The sequence below is a fragment of the Euleptes europaea genome, chromosome 19, assembly GCF_029931775.1.
Source record: "Euleptes europaea isolate rEulEur1 chromosome 19, rEulEur1.hap1, whole genome shotgun sequence".
NCBI lineage: Eukaryota > Metazoa > Chordata > Lepidosauria > Squamata > Sphaerodactylidae > Euleptes > Euleptes europaea.
The window spans coordinates 5,155,245-5,173,036 of NC_079330.1; the positions used below are offsets into that span (position 1 = coordinate 5,155,245).

General features: G+C 48.0%; 2 protein-coding genes across 2 annotated transcripts in view; one reads left to right on the forward strand and one right to left on the reverse strand.

Moving 5' to 3' along the window:
* Nucleotides 1–454, forward strand: part of PLEKHN1 (pleckstrin homology domain containing N1) — a 55,728-nt gene extending 55,274 nt beyond the window's left edge. The window contains exon 16 of the mRNA XM_056865330.1: nt 270–454. Within this exon, the coding sequence (XP_056721308.1) occupies nt 270–454 (185 nt within the window). The remainder of the gene's footprint in view (nt 1–269) is intronic.
* A 9,240-nt stretch (nt 455–9,694) lies between these two features.
* On the reverse strand, nt 9,695–17,112 carry PERM1 (PPARGC1 and ESRR induced regulator, muscle 1). Its single transcript, XM_056865415.1, has 4 exons — nt 17,017–17,112; nt 12,864–14,865; nt 10,592–10,705; nt 9,695–9,774 (listed from the first exon to the last, which is right to left on the reverse strand). The coding sequence occupies exons 2-4, from the start codon at nt 14,863–14,865 to the stop codon at nt 9,695–9,697; spliced, it is 2,196 nt and encodes a 731-aa protein (XP_056721393.1). The 5' UTR covers nt 17,017–17,112.
* Between the last annotated feature and the right edge of the window lie 680 nt (nt 17,113–17,792).

Genomic DNA, 17,792 nt, shown 5'->3' on the forward strand with positions numbered 1-17,792 from the left:
GCACCGCGGGTTGGGGGTGGGGGAGGATCCAAATGAAACCAAACAAACTGTGGCAGAGAAAAAATTAGTTTGGACACAGCTGAAACCACACAAGAAATAGGTCAGTGGCTGTGTGTGAACTTTGCTTTCAGAGGGCTCAGTCCTGGACATCTCCAGGTAAAAGGTGTTCTGACTGCAGGCCTGTGAAAAATCTCAAGCTGAAGCACTGGGGAGTTTGGCACAAGAGCTTTCTATGTAAATATACTGATTTGGATCCCCTGCTTCCACAGATGAAAGCATCGGAGCATACGACCTGCCGGAAAACGGACGCGAACGGCTGGACTCGGCTTATCACGATTATGCCGAACTCCAAAGCTTCCAAAGTGACTTCAGTTATGACAACATCTGGGAAGCGAAGGAGACGGCATCCCGGCGGATCGGTCCTGTCTCCGAGCAGGAGATTTACCATTGCTGAAGGGCTGTGACTTGAGCCGCAGAGGATAGTTATCCTCTGGCAGCACCAAAAAGAACACGGCTGCTTTGCCTCCGCAATGCTCTGCTTCGCTGCCTGGTGTTGTGCAAATCGGGTAATGAGCTTTGGGCTACCCAAGACTGGCATTTTCAGGTGAAGGGTCTCAGATAGCAGGTGATGGGAAATATCATTCTGCACCTGAGAACCTGGCAAACTACAGCCCGTCACAAGACTGAGCTTCACGGACCAATGGTCTGACCCTTTACAAGGCAGTTTCGTACGCTCATAAGACTCTTGATATGAAGAATACCTGTATTTGTGGGGGGTGGGACAGGGTGGGGTTGACAATGGGGAATACCCTGCGTGAGGAACCAGAAGGAAAGCCAGCTGCTGACCACAACTCTCTGCCTAAAAGAGTCAGAAGCCTTTGAATCGGCAATTCAAGACGAAGACTGACGACTCCTTGTCAGTTTACCGAGAAGTGTTGGAAGAGCTGTAGACCCACAGGTGGTCACAGCTGGACTCTCTTAGCCCTTCAGTATTAGGGATTTGCAGATGTGAAACAACCCAGTAGCCACAGAGGGGTTATCCAAGCCCAAGGAAACCAAAACAGCAAACATCGGTGGCTTAGGACAAAATGAGGAAGCCGGAATGAGCTTGTACTTAGCTATAATAAAGTGATTAAACTACAGAGAGGGGCCAGTATAGGAGATCACACTTGACAGCCAGTTTTTATCCCAAGTTTGGCTCCCCTCTCCCTTTACTGTCTTCATCTTTCCCTCCTTAAAATGCTAACAACGGCGCAGGGAGCTTGGTTTTGAGCATAGGTTGGAGGGTAATAATTTCTCTCCTCCCTGCAGAGCGCTGAACCTGAATTGGGGCCCGCAAATGTGAGCAGCTTGCCTTTCCCAGAGCGGACAGCGATCCGTTCTCTTTATCATGTGCGCTTGCATCCTGATGCCCTAAATCGGAACCGTGTGGATATGCCCTAAATAAGTATTTCTCAGTTTGGTTTGGAGGTGGGTTAACTCCACTCCTTTACCTGTGGTGCATGAACCTACTGTTCACAGTGGCTGGACAGTGCCTCTGTCCGGGCTGCCACCCAGGATAGTTAATACTATTGCTTGTATAACAAGGAAACATGGCAGCCAGGCCTGGGATATCAGTACCGGTTGCCAGCATTGAGATAAAGAGGTGGGGGCGATTTGGTGGAGCTGAGCTGAAGCTGGAGACGAATCTCCGAAAGGTGGTCCTCCGACCCAGAGACAGCAGGTAGTAGACAAGCCATTTCCTTTCCCAAGGTCTCCAGGCAGTCCAAATGCTCTAGGTTACAAATTTTGAAATGTGTGGTAGCAGCCTGCTGGGAGCAGATCTGGAAGCAACCGGTGGGTCTTCTTTACTTGAACTTTTAATTATTTGACAAATCACAGCATCCAACAAAGTTTACACTTCACTACTTTTAGTTGGCTATTTTTATTTAAATATGTAAAAATGGGTGCTTTGGGGAGGGGTAGGTGGGAAAGGGAGGAGGAATCCTATTTAATTTTTGTAATTGGGGCCACGTGCATTGCCCAGCGGGACCACCCTGGGGACTGCGGCTGTTATATTATTTTAGTTCTAAGCGTACCTGTTTTGTACTTTGAGGAGCGGGAGGAGGGTCCATCACCAAGAAAGGCAGGAGATGTTTATGAAGTGGAAGCATGTCCAGGAGGACAGGGGTCCTGCGGCCATGGCTGAGAGCAGTGTTCACAGACCGTCTGGGGAGACTGTGTGTGTGTACATGTGAGTGTGTGTGTGTGCTCAATGGGGCAAGGTTGAAACGTTTAGGACTCCAATGCTGTACAGTTCTCTTGACAATTTCTTCGAAGAGCGTACTCCTAATAAAGTTAATATATCTAAGAGTTTCGGAGGACGTGTTTTTTTTTTTTGGGAGGGGGGAATTGGTGTAAATAACAGCAAAGGTAAAAGCAGCCTGCGGGTGCATGTTGATAACACCCCCAACCCACTGCTCCTACCAGTCTTGCAGCTGCCGCTGCTGTATTGCTTAAAAGAAATCACTGGGGGAAATGATCACAGAACTACATATAACACATAGTAGGGTTGCCATTCTCCAGGTGGGGCCTGGAGATCTCCTGGGATGACAACTGGATCTCCAGGCAACTGACCAGTTTGGAAGGTGGACTCTATGGCATTATACCCCATTATACACACTCTCAGCCTTGACACTGGTTAGAATTTGGATGGGTGACCTCCAAGGAATACCTGAGTCGTGAGGCGGGCAATGGCAAACCACCTCCCAAGGTCTCTTGTCTTGAAAACCCTACAGGGTCACCATAATTCAGTGGTTACTTGACAAACAAACAAGAAACCTTCAGTCCAGAGGCTAGCTCAGACGGTGGGCTGGAACTTGCAGGTAGGGTTGCCAGGTCCCTCTTCGCTACCAGTGTGAGGTTTTTGGGGTGGAGCCTGAGGAGGGCAGAGGTTTGGGAAGGGGAGGGACTTGAATGCCATAGAGTCCAATTGCCAAGGCAGCCATTTTCTCAGCTGAAACGATCTCTATCGGCTGGGGATCCATTGTAATAGCAGGAGATCTCCAGCTAGTACCTGGAGGTTGGCAACCCTAACTTCAATGCCATGGGAGTCCGATTGCCAAAGTGGCCCTTTTCTCCAGGTGAACTGATTTCTATCGGCTGGAGATCAGTTGTAATAGCAGGAGATCTCCAGCTAGTACCTGGAGGTCGGCAACCCTACCTGCAGATATGACAACCCCTTGGAGCACCTGTCTGACTTTTTCATCATCTTGGCAGTCACCTTGCTGTCAGATGCCGGGGGCACAGCAGGTGACCCGCTGAGTGAAGACGGACGTTATGTAGGGGCACCTCCATCCCCGCTTGGAGTCTCTAAATGCCAGCCAATTCCACTTTCCTTGGCAAGGCTCTCTTTCCTTCTCTCTCTCACACACAAAAGGTTTGCATACATTCATCAAGGTCATTGCCCTTACGGTACCAGGAGGCGCAGCTGTTTGTAGGAAAGGCGCGAGAGCCAGAAAGGTTTGACAGGCGTCCCTGAATCCCAGATACGGAGGGAGTCAGGCGAAGGCCAGCCATCGTTTTCTTAAATAAGAGCTGAGACATCTGAGCTGGAAGCCTTTCGAACTCCCCTAGATATGCTGTAAGATTCCTAGTTGTGGTTACTGTGTGGAAACGGAATGATACTCTGTGCATGCTTGGTTGTACTCTGGTAAGAACGTAAAAAGAGAAGAAGAGCCCCGATGGATTAGGCCTCAGGGCTATTGAGCCCAGCTTCCTATTTTTCACAGTGGCCAACCAGTAGCCCCACGACAGGGCAAGAAGACCCTCCGAATTGCCCTCCGGCACAAGTTCTCTAACACACCAGCCTTTACCAGCACAAGCAAACAGGGCTGGTTTTGAATTTGAACCCAGGACCTCTCATGCCCTAAGGGAGAACCATGCTCTTAGACCAAAGAAGCCCAATTGTTATTTCCAAACTCCATAACTGATAGGGTTGGCAGGTCCCTCTTCGACACCGGCGGAAGATTTTTGGGGTGGGGCCTAAGGAGGGCAGGGTTTGGGGAGGGGAGGGACTTCGATGCCATAGAGTCCAATAACCAAAGCATCCATTTTCTCCAGGTGGACTGATCTCTATCGGCTGGAGATCAGTTGTAATAGCAGATTTCCAGCTAGTACCTGGAGGTTGGCAACCCTACTGAAAGAGGCTCCCCGGGTGCATCGGGAGAAGGGATAAAAGGTCCACCTAGGGTTGCCAGGTCCCTCTTTGCCACCGGTGGGAGGTTTTTGGGTCAGAGTCTGAGGAGGGCGGGGTTTGGGGAGGGACTTCAATGCCATAGAGTCCAATGGCCAAAGCGGCCCTTTTCTCCAGGGGAACTGACCTCTATCGGCTGGAGATCAGCTGTAATAGCAGGAGATCTCCAGCTAGTACCTGCTGGAGGCTGGCAACCCTAATAATTGATTCTAGCATTGAAAACGGCTTGAGGGGTTTTGTCCGGGAAGTGTCTTGCTTCAAATCAGGCTATGATGGTAGCTACTTTGTGGTGAGGGGTCAGCCCTCTTTCCATTCTCAGAGGCCCTTTTTTGGGTTTGTTTTTCCACATTCCGGTGCTTGACCTACCACTAAAACTAGGTTCTGGATATATTTCTCAAACACAGATACATGATTATGGCTGGAACTGGAAAAAAAACCCCTTGTGAAGACCCCCCCCCTTCTGCCCTATCCAGGCCTTAATTGACCAGTTTATGAGGTCAACTTTAAGAAGAAATATCACGTGGTTTGAGGTGCCAGACAAAAGAGAGAACACCATAACCTCCAATTTAAAGGGAGAAGCAGACAAATTCCCTCTTCTCAGCTTTTGTCTCAACCATCAAAATGTAGGGTTGCCAACTCCTGGTTGGGAAGTTCCTGGAAATTTGGGGCTGAAGCCTGAAAAGGGCGGAGTTGGGAGAGGGGCCTCAGTGGGGTATAATGTCCACCCTCCAAAGCAGCCATTTTCTCCAAGGGAACTGATTTTTTGTAGACGGGAGATTAGTTGTCCTCCCAGGAAATCTCCAGGCCCCACCTGGAAAATGGCAACCCTAAGAGACACTTTCTTATTTATCCGCAAGATCATTGATCCCATTACTTGTAGATTGTCCTAGGACTTTGAGAAAATGTCTTAAGCTTTTATTATCGGATACAGTAGATAATTTAACCAATACAGTGGCCAGATTTGCTTGACTAGCAATTAAAATAGGGCAGAGCTGGATGAACTCCATGCAATAGCCAAGGAAGCAGGGGACCTTTACTGCCTGGAACCAAGGAGAAGGAGGAGGAGGAGGTTTTTATATGCCGACTTTTTCTACCACTTAAGGGAGACTTAAACCGGCTTACAGTCACCTTCCCTTCCCCTCCCCACAACAGGCACCCTGTGAGGTAGGTGGGGCTGAGAGAGCTCTGACAGAGCAGTGACTAGCCCAAGGTCACCTGGCCGGCTTCATGTGGAGGAGTGGGGAAACCAACCCGGTTCACCAGATTAGCCTCCGCTGCTCATGTGGAGGAGCGGGGAATCGAACCCGGTTGTCCAGATCAGAGTCCACCATTAAACACTACACATGAACATATGAAGCTGCCCTATATTGAATCAGACCATCAAGGTCCATCAGTATTGTCTACTCAGACCAGGAGGGCTCTCCAGGGTCTCGGGCAGGGGTCTTTCACATCACCTCTTTGCCTAGTCCCTTTAACTGGAGATGCTGGGGATTGAACCTGGGACCTTCTGCATGCCAAGCAGAGGCTCTACCCTTGGCTCAGAATAGTTTTATATCAATCTTACGAATATATACGACTGGTTTTTTTTTTTTTGTAATGTTCGTTCCATTTTAAGCATTGTAATTTTAGCCATATTTTGTTTGCACGCTCTACTGTTAATCAAGCAATTCTGTAATCCTGTTTTAGTTGATGGTCTGTGACCGTAAATAAATATTATTGTTTCTTCTTTATCACTACTTGAGTCCAGTAGCAGCTGGAAGGCCAACAAGATTTTTCAGGATGTAAGCTTTCGAGAGTCAACACTCTGACAAAGGAACATTGACTTCCAAAATCCATTGACTTCCAACTAAGGTTGCCAGGTCCCTCTTTGCCACCAGTGGGAGGTTTTTGGGGCGGAGCCTGAAGAGGGCGGGGTATGGGGAGGGGAGGGGCTTCAATGCCATAGAGTCCAATTGGCAAAGTGGCCATTTTCTCCAGGTGAACGGTTCTCTATCAGGTGGAGATCAGTTGTAATAGCAGGAGATCTTCTGCCACTACCTGGAGGTTAGGAAAGCAGTACAGGATAATATATAGGTATAAACAAAGTGCAAATTTTATGAGCTACTGAGGTGAAACAAAGACCATATACATGACGCATACAAAGCACAAATATATACAATATATACAATCCGCACAAAGCAGAAATGATTCCAAAGGTCTCAACCGAGTACCAGGTAAGTAATATTGTAATCTTTGTGTATAGAGTCCTTATAGAGCCACATGGCTCTGGACTCTATACACAAAGATTACAATATTATTTACCTGGTACTCGGTTGAGACCTTTGGAATCATTTCTGCTTTGTGCGGATTGTATATATTGTATATATTTGTGCTTTGTATGCGTCATGTATATGGTCCTTGTTTCACCTCAGTAGCTCATAAAATTTGCACTTTGTTTATATATATTATCCTGTACTGCTTTCCTAACCTCCAGGTATTAGTACAGAGGTGCCGTTTTTCTCCCCACTACCTGGAGGTTGGCAACCCTACTTATTCCCTGGAAAATCTTGTTGCACTTTCAGGTGCTACGGCACTCAGTTCCAGCAGACCACCTGAAACTTCTTTATCATCGTTACACGTTCCAGCTCTCCAGGCCAGTGAAGTTGTGCATGTTGTAGAGCTGGGAGCTGCTGCACCAGTCAAAAGGCCTTTTCCTTCCCAGTTGTTAAAGATACAAGAGTGTTGCCTGCCTTTCCAAACACCCACCCTATCTCCAGGACTGAGCTTGACATTGAAAACCAGGGGCTAAAATGGTGGTGAGCTGTGGAACGCGCCTTCCCACTTTTTCCCAGCAGTGTGATTGATGGCCACCAACATTTGTGCAGCGCTGCGGTTCAAGAAAACATTGCTTTTCAGGCAGGGGTAGCCAGCTGCTGTTTCACCTCGAGGACTCAGGAGTGAGCTTGGCCCAAAGACCAAAAAAGTAAGTGTTTTGTTATTTCTCTGCGTATTCTAAGTTTGCCCTGGACCTTCCAGATCTGTTGTGGAAGCATGTAATTTGTGGTTAAGTGCAAAATATCTGTTGGTTTGCGTTGTTCTCAGAAACACCATACTGGCAACCCTATAACTGTCCCAGTTATTCATAGTTCAGTCTCCAGTAACTGACTGGGTAGTGATACTAAAGAACCAGCATAAACTTTGAGCTTTTGTAGTGTTTAAAAATATGATTTTGGGTGGGCTGTTTCCTCAACATGCTGCCAAGAGAAGGGAGGTTTAAATTTGAAATTCTAAAGAGAGGTGTCCTTATGCTCCAACAGTCCCTCATTACCCAGCAAAATCCCCGTTTTCGGGTCCCTTTCCCTGGCAAATCACTGTCCCCTGTCCCCCTTATTTTATTCTCATTTTTGCCTTGCCTTGTTAACATCCCTTCTGATGTTATCATATCGTTAAAATAGCAGGTTAAAACAAGACACAAAGCAATAGTTTGCCCTGCAAAAGAAATAAGTAAATGACAATAAAGAAAAAAAATATTACAAATACCTCCTGAGTAATAAATTTATCTGACAGATTGAACATTTGAGCAGTAGTGGAACACACCCTGTCCAGGGAAGCAGGTCTTTCTTTATAATAATTAGGGTTGCCAGATCCCTCTTTGCAGGAGGGGAGGGACTTCGATGCCATAGAGTCCAATGGCCAAAGCGGCAATTTTCTCCAGGTGAACTGATCTCTATCGGCTGGAAAGCAGTTGTAATAGCAGGAGGTCTCCAGCTAGTACCTGGAGGTTGGCAGCCCTACACTAAAGCCAAGCAGGGCTGAATCTGGTCAGTGCCTGAATAGGAGACTTCTAGAAAAACCTTGGGGACCGAGGAGGCCACTTTGAGTTCCATAATGGAATAAAACGGGGATAAAAGTGTCATCAATAAATGGAAGCGTTCAGAAAGCCAACCGTCTCTCTCCCACCTCCCTCCTTTGCTTCTCATCCTGGGATTTATAGTGTAGTTCAAAGCCACGTTGCACCCTTTGAAGCCCATTTACTTCAATGGATTAAGAGGGCGAAGGAACAAACGTGGGAAAACATCCAGGCAAGCCAGGGCTGGTTGGTGCTTCCCTTTGGAGCTTGCTGTCTTTAGGATTTACTTCCCGTTGCTGGCTGTAGCTTCTGATACTTGGCTCTCTCTCTCCCTCTCTCTGTCTCCTCCGCCAGGGTCTGGTCTCTAAGGCCGCTATATTTTATCTGCCTTCATTTCCCTGTTGAGAACAAAGCAGCAGTCATGGTAGCTGAATGCAGATCTGAGAAGATCTCCCTAAACACTTTTCTCTGCTCCTAGTAGCTGGGGAGATCAGATCCTTCTCCCAACACACAGGGGATCTGATGTGCTTGCAAAGAGAAACTTCAGTCATTCAGAGCAAGTCGGGTTTTTTAATCTACACACTTCAAGGTAGAGTCATAGGGTTGCCAACTTTTTTTCCCTTGACAGTGCTCCTGTGCTTTAAAAGCAGCACTGTCTGTGGAAACTCAGCGGGTTGCCTTTGTATAGATGCAGTGACAGAACAAAGCTGTTCTTAAGAGAGGAGTTGGTCATAGGGTTGACAGGTTCCCCTTGGGCACTGGTAGGGTTGCCAACCTCCAGGTACTAGCTGGCGATCTGGTATTACAACTGATCACCAGCCAATAGAGATCAGTTCACCTGGAGGAAATGGCCACTTTGGCAATTGGTCTGTATGGCATCGAAGTCCCTCCCCTCCCCAAACCCCGCCCTCCTCAGACTCCATCCCCAAAATCTCTAGGTATTTCCCAACCTGGAGCTGGCAACCCTAGCCACTGGTGAGGGATGGGAGGTTGGGTTGTCACAACTAGGTTGGGAAATTCCTGGAGATTTGGGGATGCGTAGAGCAGCTCTCATCTGGCTACCAGGTAGTTTTGCTGGCCTCATGGGTTTGAGGTGAGTTACCAGATGATAAACCAAAAAGAAGCCAGGTTCCTTACTCAGTAGTTCCGTAGTTTTGACAATGTGTGTATATGTTAAGTGCTGTCAAGTCGCTTCCAGCTCATGGCAACCGTATGAATGAATAACCTCCAAAATGTCCTATTGCTAACAGCCTTGCAATCTGAGGGCCTTGGTTTCCTTGATTGAGTCAATCCATCTCATGTTGGGTCTTCCTCTTTTCCTGCTGTCTTCAATTTTTCCTAGCGTAATTGTCTTTTTCAGTGACTCTTCTCATAATGCGACCAAAGTACGATAGTCTCGCTTTCGTTGTCGTAGCTTCTGAAACCAAAACCTTACATCCGCCGTCATCTCCATCTTCCGTCTGACCTCTTTGCCTCCTCTGCCAGTGGGTGGGTGTGGGGGGGGGTAGACAAGTCCTAGAGTCCAGGATCCCCCCAAAGTCCATTCTCTGCCTCTGAAGATAGTGTGGCAGTCTTTGCAAATCGTCCTCCGACAGCCTGCAAGAAATTAGGTGGGATCGCACTGGACGTGCTTAGGTGCCGTGCTCTCCTGCAACAATCTGCCGTCTGAAGTAGCGGATGGCTGATAGGGTGCCAAAATTTGCCAGCAACACTGCGGGGTGGGAAGAGATGTACCCACAACACAGGCAGGGAGGAAAGGAAAACACATGAGTATGTGGTCCACAAGAGCAGAGCCAGTAAAATCAGAATTTATTCTAATGGGCAGCAGGACATAATCCCTCCAGTGGCGAGGGAGGGATCGCATTATGGGAACAGGGTTTTTTGCAGTTGGGTATGTGGGATTTAACCAAGAGCAGAGTGATTTATTAAAAATGAATAATGTACAGGGGAAAGAAGATACAAAGAAACAGGCAATGAAAATGAGTAACACTTCACTTTCCTTGTAATTTTTCATTCCTGTCCTTCCTTCTATTCATTTAATGTTAATACACACACACACACACACACACACACACACACACACACACACACACACACACACACACACATATATATATATATATATATATATATATATATATATATATATATATATATATATATATATATATTCTCAAAACTCTCCATGGGGGCTTATTTTTGAGTTCTGAGAATTCTTATGTGCTCCAAAGATAAACCCTTTTCAGGGGTAGAAGGGAAGGGTGCCTTCAGTCTGGGTTCAGGAAAATAAGTTTAGGAACCAGAAACTGCAAGAAGTTTGAGAACCAAACAGTACCTGCTGCCTAGTCTGGCGATCAAGGGGGGAGAGAGAGAGAGAAAGACTGTTTCCTGCCTTAATTCTGCCCAGTCCCAGAACGGAACCAGTCAGTTAACATTCCTGGCCTATCTCTCCATGACTTAAACCCACCCCTTCCCCACCTCTGCACAGAAGCGCTGTGCCTCCTACACGAGGCTTGAGATAACGTTACCGATCTTCCAAGCGTCTGGGGCCTGCAGATTGGAGGTCTTGACGGCCCAGGAAGCAAATGCCACGAAGCCCAGGCACATGTCCCTGTGCGTGAGAGCCGGCTGCAGGGGTCTTTCTGGGAAAAGAACCGAAGGGTTTCTTGTGAAAAGCAATGAGGCCCTGGTCCTGGAATCCTACAGCAGGACTTCTGCATTGGGTTGGTTTCATGCAAAGCTTTGGAACGTATGCCTTTTGAATCTTTCTTTTTAATCCCCACAGCATGTTTTTGTTCTCCAGAACTAGGATTTCAAAATACCTTTTCCCATTTAAACATTTCCAGCCAACTCCCTGACTTTCCTTCAGGCCTTTTGTGCAGGGCGGTTTCCCTGTGGTCATCCCCCGCTGACTGCTTCGGGGGCTTCCTTTTGATTATGCATGCCTTTTCCGCCCGTCAGAGGTTGCCTTGCTCTCGCGTGTTTTGCCCACATTTTCCAGATTCTGGCTAAAATAGCATCTGGAAAACACGGGTAAAACATGCGGGGAGAGTGAGGTGACCTCTGACGCGCGGTAAAGGCATGCATAATCAAAAGGAAGTCCCAAAGCAGCTGGCGGGGGTGACCGTGGGGAAACCTCCCTGCATAAGAGGCCTTTGAGTCCATCCCAGGTGTATTCAGGAACGCTTTCTGGTGTCTCATTAGAAGCTTGACTTAAGGTTGCCAGGTTGCAACCCAGAGATTCACACGGTCTCTTCAAATTCCCCATGCAGCAAGAGACCAGACAGCAAGGGCTAAAGATCTTCCTCTCCTCTCTCTGCTGTGTTGCTTCTGTCTCTTACCAAGTGATTAAAACGTTCATTTTGCTACCAGAGGATGTAGTGATGGCCACAGGCATAAACAGCTTTAAAAGGGGATTGGGCAGATTCATGGAGATTCATGGCTACTAGCCATGGTGACTAAAGGGAACCTTTATGTTCAGAGGCAGTCAGCCTTAAATACCAGTGCCAGGAAGCAACATTGGGGGAAGGCTTTGGCCCCTATGCCCTATTGTTGACCCTCCAGAGGAACTGGTTGGCCACTGTGTGAGAGAAAATGCTGGACTTGATGGACCGCTGGTCTGATCCAGCAGGGTTCTTCTGACGTCCTTCTTGTTCAGCATGAATTCTTTCATTCCCTCAAAGTTTCTGTCTGCTTCCTACTCTAATTAATAATGGTTGGGATGACTGTCTGGTGAGGGAAAGGCACTCAGCCCATGCTCAGAGGTATCACCCTCCCACCAACCTGGGGGAGGAATGATGCAAAATATACACCAGTGTGTGGGTATATTAATGTTTTTCTCTTTTTTTTCCATTGATCTAGGGCAGGGCTATTAAACTTTTTCCACTCGCGACCCCTTTTTGCCTGAGAATTTTTTACGGAACCCCAGGTATATAATATATGTATGCAAATCAAACATTTACTGATAATCATAAAGAAAACCATTTTAAAACAATTCTTTGGTACACATATAATTTTACTATTTACTGTTGCCAAATTTTTCGCAACCCCCACATTCAGTTACGCGACCCCATATGGGGTCGCAACCCACAGTTTAAGAAGCTTTGACCTGGGGGGCTGTGAATTAAGGCTGGCTGTTTAATTAGTCCCCACCAAGGCAACCAGACTCTCTTAGGCCAATACTGTGTTTGCAGATTGGTTGCATGCAGGAGAAGCACTAAATGAATTCATGCTTATGTGGGTTTTTTTCCAGCCCGCTGTCTGGCACTTTAAGGAAATTCACACTTTGCTAGGAATTTAACACCTATGCAGAAAAGAGACTAACACCTCTGGATATATATGATGAGTGCCTTTCCTTATTTTGGGGGGGAAACCCCCCCCAAAACAGCATTTGTTTCGATTAAAATGAACCTGCCAACAGGGTGTCTTTGAGCACACACAAAGTATCTTTGAGCAAACACGGAATATAACAAAGGGCTTAAATATAAGCTGCCAGATAAAACTTTACACATCAATAGCAAAAAGAAGTTCCCTGTAGTCCTTCTAGATCTTTAAAAATCTGCAAACAAGGCCCTGCCTAGGATAACATTGCAAACTGACACCAGATTTTCATCCACCGGATGCAAATAATTAGCGCAAACATTTGAATAAGGGTGTGATCCATAATGTGTAGTTCTGCTTTGGGTCTCTCCATTTAGCCCTGTAGGCCTATTAGCCCCGCCATCTCTGTTTACACTGGCAAGAGGTTTTTAAACTCTGTGAGAGCCAGAATTCCCACCTGTGTAATAATTAAATTGGTACCTGGTGACATCACAGCCATTCTTAGGTCTGCTGGTCTTGGTTGGCTTTCTTCCGGTAGCCTTGGTGAAAAGACCACCAGCTTTCCACGGGATCCTCTCCGTAGCGGAGTCCCAGGGCTTGGGGGACGACGTCTGAGAAAGTGGGCAGGTTTGCTTAGGAGGGATTTTAAAGCTCTCGCGGCCTTCCTCGCCTCTGAAGCCGGCATGCTCAGGAAAAGCCGCTTCCAGCCCTTCCTGTCCTGTGCCCCGTTGTTGAAGAAGTGTTCGTATACCTCTGGGACGGAGATCTGCGTGGTGTCATCTGCCGCCATAGAGTCTGAGTCCTGGGAGCCAGACGATGGAGCCAACGGTTGGTCGGAGCTGCTGAGTGTCTCTAGCCCCGTTTCTGTCTCCCTGCCACTCTCGCCCATGCAAGCCCCTTCCATGTCGGTGAAGAAATATTCGTACATTTCAGGCCCGTACATTTCTGGCAAGTCCTGACCAATGTCTGAAACTAGGCTTTCTTCTGACGCCTTGTGCTGTCTCTCTTCTGCCTGCTCTTGGGTGTTCCCACAGGAAAAATAGTCATACTCTTGATGCCATACTCTTGCAGTCAAGTTGCCTTCCAGAGAGTTCTCCAGCGCCAGACAATATGGAATGTTGTCTTCTAAAAAATTTGATCTCTGGCTTCCTTGAGCCGTACTTGGAGGTTCCCCTTCGAATGGCACAGCTGTGCCAAGATGGTGGCAGCGTTCCTCAATGCCATCCTTCTGGGTCTTCACCTTCAATGCAGCAGTTTCTCTGTGCTGATCTAATGTTCCAGAACATCTGGAATCAGTTACTATTCTTAGTTGTAGACCTTTGTTTTCTTCTGGTTCTTCTGGGAACTTTTGCAGATTCACCCTAAGGCCAGCAGAGCAGATTTCTTGGTCGATTTGACCATCCTCTTTTACGATGCTATGGGTCAAGTCCTCACTCTGGTCTGCTTGCCCCTCATCTTGGAGATCTGCATCATTCTCTTCCTTATTGCTTCTCCTTTCCAAAACCCGTTCCCCGTGGCTCTCTGACAGTGGGTCAGATAGCGCCAAGGTCCCTACCAGTGGAACTGAATGTCCTTGAAATAGGGAAGGTTTTTCCTGGAACAATGGCGCTTCTGCCTTCAAGTCAGGCTGAAGGTGCTTGGTACCCCTTTCTGGGTGCTCAGCTCCTTCAGACTCTGCAGATGGAAAACTTGAGGAAGATCCAGGTACACTTCGATCCCTCAACTCTGATTCTGGGTTCCTGCAAACTGTGTTGCTCTCCACTGATAATGGTAACGGGACGTCAACCAAGGCAGTTTTGGAGATATCCGTTGTGGATCGCTGTAATGCCAAGTCAAGGGGTCTACTTCCGTGTCCTCCTGTATGACTGTCTGTTCCCTTTGAGGCACCCATGTTCGTCGGAACAGAGAAAGAGGGTTTCTCCATTGCTTCCCGCCCTGAGATTTGTCCTTGGAATTCTGTTTTTGGGACGGCAACATCTACCGCCAGTAGAGGACGATCAGATTCAGTGAGCCTGTCTCCCGTCTCTGATTCTCTCCCTTCTGCAGCCAATAAAGCCTCATATTCTCTGGCAAGTTCCGGCAACTCATCTCCCAGTGGCTCCGAAGAGACACGGGACAGTTGACTTCCCTGGATTGCAGAAGGCCGTGGAAAAGCTGCACCGCGTCGGCTGTTGTCGCACAGAAACCTGCTGACCGAGCCCAGATCCGTTTCGTCTTCGCTGCCAGACAGAACCTCTTCAGCGAGCAGGTGTCCATGAGGGGCTCCACGAGGCAGGCAGCTGGCTGTGCTGGGAGCCGGCCCCGGCCCCACTGTCACTCGGATCAGCCTGCTCTCCTCAGCCTCCCCTTCCTCAAGGTCACCGGGAAGCTGCTCCTCGGCCGTAGCTAAAGCTGCCGGGATCAAGCTGCATTCTTCGGAGGCCGAGTAGAATTCCGCCCAGTCCCGGTCGTTCAGCTGGATGCTGTACTCAAAATTATCCATCTGGGAGGATGCAAAAAATATGAGGCAGAAAAAGGATGCATTTTAGTGAGGCTAATAAGCAAATGGGTTGATTCTGCCAGCGTGGTGTAGTGGTTAAGAGCGGTGGTTAGGAGCAGTGGATTCTAATCAAACCGGGTTTGATTCCCCACTCCTACATATGAAGCCAGCTGGGTGACCTTGGGCTAGTCACAGCTCTCTTAGAGCTCTCTCAGCCCCACACCTACCTCACAGGGTGACTGTTGTGGGGAGGAGAAGGGAAGGCGATTGTAAGCCAGTTTGATTCATCCTTATGTGGTAGAGAAAGTTGGCATATAAAAGCCAACTCTTCTTCTTCCCTATTTATCCCTGACCCTGTTAACTTCCAAGATCTGGTTAAATTGGTCTGGCCTGAACCATCAAGATCAGGGCTCGGGTTGGCAGGTTCCTCTTCGCCACTGGCAGGTGGTTTTTGGGGCAGAGTTTGAGGAGGGGAGAGACTTCAATGCCATAGAGTCCAATTGCCAAAGCGGCCATTTTCTCTATGTGAACTGATCTCTATCGGCTGGAGATTGGTTGTAATAGCAGGAGGTCTCCAGCTAGTACCTAATCAGGGCACCTAGAAAGAATACCAGAAAGCTATACTTTTTGGGCACAGTTGAGGTGGGGCAAAGCCCCCTTTTGACCTCCCAACACTGGCTGACTTGTCTTACCAGTTGAGATCTCTTTGGTGGGAAGGTACAGCATGGTCAAATCCCAGCAGATACACTCCCCACCCCCTCGCCCCCGAATTTGCCTTCAATAGATATGTCCTTCCCTCAGCAACCACACCACCCATCATTTATTATTTTGTTTATACAGATAAGTACACCCCACATTTCTTCCCAGTGTGGACCCAAAGCGGCTTACTACATGGTTTTCTGCTCCTCCATTTTATCCTTCCAATGACAACTCTGTAAGGTAGGTCAGGCTGAGGGAGGGGGAGGGAGATTCTGAGACTGTCCCTAGGTCATCGTAAGAACATAAGAAAGGCCCTGCTGGATCAGACCCAGGCCCATCAGGTCCAGCAGTCTGTTCACACAGTGGCCAACCAGGTGCCTCGAGGAAGCCCACAAAGACGACGACTGCAGTAGCATTATCCTGCCTGTGTTCCACAGCACCTAATAAAATAGGCATGCTCCTCTGATACTGGAGAGAATAGGTATGCATAGTGACTAGCATGCCCTGACCTGGATGGCCCAGGCTAGCCTGATCTCGTCAGATCTCAGAAGCTAAGCAGGGTCAGCCCTGGTTAGTATTTGGATGGGAGACCACCAAGGAGTACCAGGGTTGCTGTGCAGAGGAAGGCTCTGGCAAACCACCTCTGTTAGTCTCTTGCCTTGAAAACCCCATAAGGGGTCACCATAAGTCGGCTGCGACTTGAAGGCACTTTACACACACACACAGTGACTAGCATCCATTTTTACTAGTAGCCATAAATAGCCCTCTCCTCCATGAACATGCCCACTCCCCTCTTAAAGCCTTCCAAGTTGGCAGCCATCACCACATCCTGGGGCACAATTTAACTATGCACTGTGTGAAGAAATACTTCCGTTTATCTGTTTTGAATCTCTCACCCTCCAGCTTCAGCCGATGACCCCGCATTCTAGTTTTATGAGAGTGGGAGAAAAGCTTCTCCCTGTCCACTCTCTCCATACCACGCATAGTTTTATAGACCTCTATCATGTCTCCCCTTAACCGCCTTCTTTCCAAGCTAAACAGCTAGTTTCCAGTGGCAGAGTGGGGATTCAAACCTGGCTCTCCCTGGTCCCAGTTTGACATTGTGACCGCCACACCATGCTGAGTGTTATCATCATTACAAAGATTTTGCTGCTAAACAAGAATCACTGACAAGCATGCCTTCCAAAGCCATGACCTTCAGCATACAAGCTCTCCCAGGCCTGCAGTAAGTTGCTAACACCTGTGGCTATTTTCACAACCCATGTCTGTACAGATCAGCCGAGGAACCCTGCTTGGTGCGCTCTGCCTTTTAGTGCTTCCAAGAAGCTAGAGAACCGCTTTGAGGGGCTATCTGCAAAAAAGACGTCATGCAAAATACAGCCTCAACTCTGGAAGACCGTCTCTATTCCGGAGGGCAGAGGAGAGAAAGGAAGTGGGGGCTGCTGCTGATCCTACCTTGCAAACAGCTTATGCTGGTGACGGGGCCATGCCAGGCAGAGTGCAGGGAAGTTCTCTTGGAGTGGCATGGCTCTGTACCCGGTATCCCTGGCACTGGTGCTCAAGCAATGGGACGTCGGACAGACCCCTTTCGCAGGCCAAAAATAGCCACTCCCCAACCTGTCACATGAAATTCTATAAATGCAAAGGTCTGCTCCAGGAATAGAAAGACAACTCATGTCGGGCCACTGTCTTATACACACGCAGACGCCGCGACCCGGGTGGTGAATCGGATTCCTACCCAAAGACCAAATGGAATCTGGAAGTCTTCAGAATTTAATGGCCAGACTTAAGAGGTGGCTGCAATTTCTAAGGATCTCCAGATTTGTTTCTCGTGTATTTATTAATTGGCAGGGTTTGTTTACCTCTAAATAGCCCTCTGTTCATAGTGGCTTTAAAAGCAACAAACATATCAGTTAAAAATACAACCAAGCTGAAGAATCACAAGCAACAGCAAAGACATAGCAGCAAAGCTATGGTCTAGAAAGACTGTTTGTTTTTGGGTGCGTGTCTGTCTGTGTTAAGATGGAAATTGACTCTCTTCTCCCTGTCTTAGGGCCTGACACATTACATCCAAAGTTTGTCATCAGAATTATTTCCCTGATGGAAATTGCTCCCCCTCCCTAGGGGTGGGGAGGGGGGAGGAAAGACAGCCTCCCCCCTCCTCCTCCCCCCTGGACACATCCTAGATGCTTTTTAGCCTTGAAGAACACGCAGGGAGATTCAATCACAGG

Coding starts and splice junctions, on each gene's coding strand:
- PERM1 (XM_056865415.1), bottom strand. CDS start 14,865: ATGGATAATTTTGAGTACAGCATCCAGCTGAACGACCGGGACTGGGCG. Junction 10,706..12,863: donor AATGGCTGTGATGTCACCAG/GTACCAATTTAA, acceptor TTCTTTTCCCAG/AAAGACCCCTGCAGCCGGCT. Junction 9,775..10,591: donor CCCAGACGCTTGGAAGATCG/GTAACGTTATCT, acceptor CCCACCCCGCAG/TGTTGCTGGCAAATTTTGGC.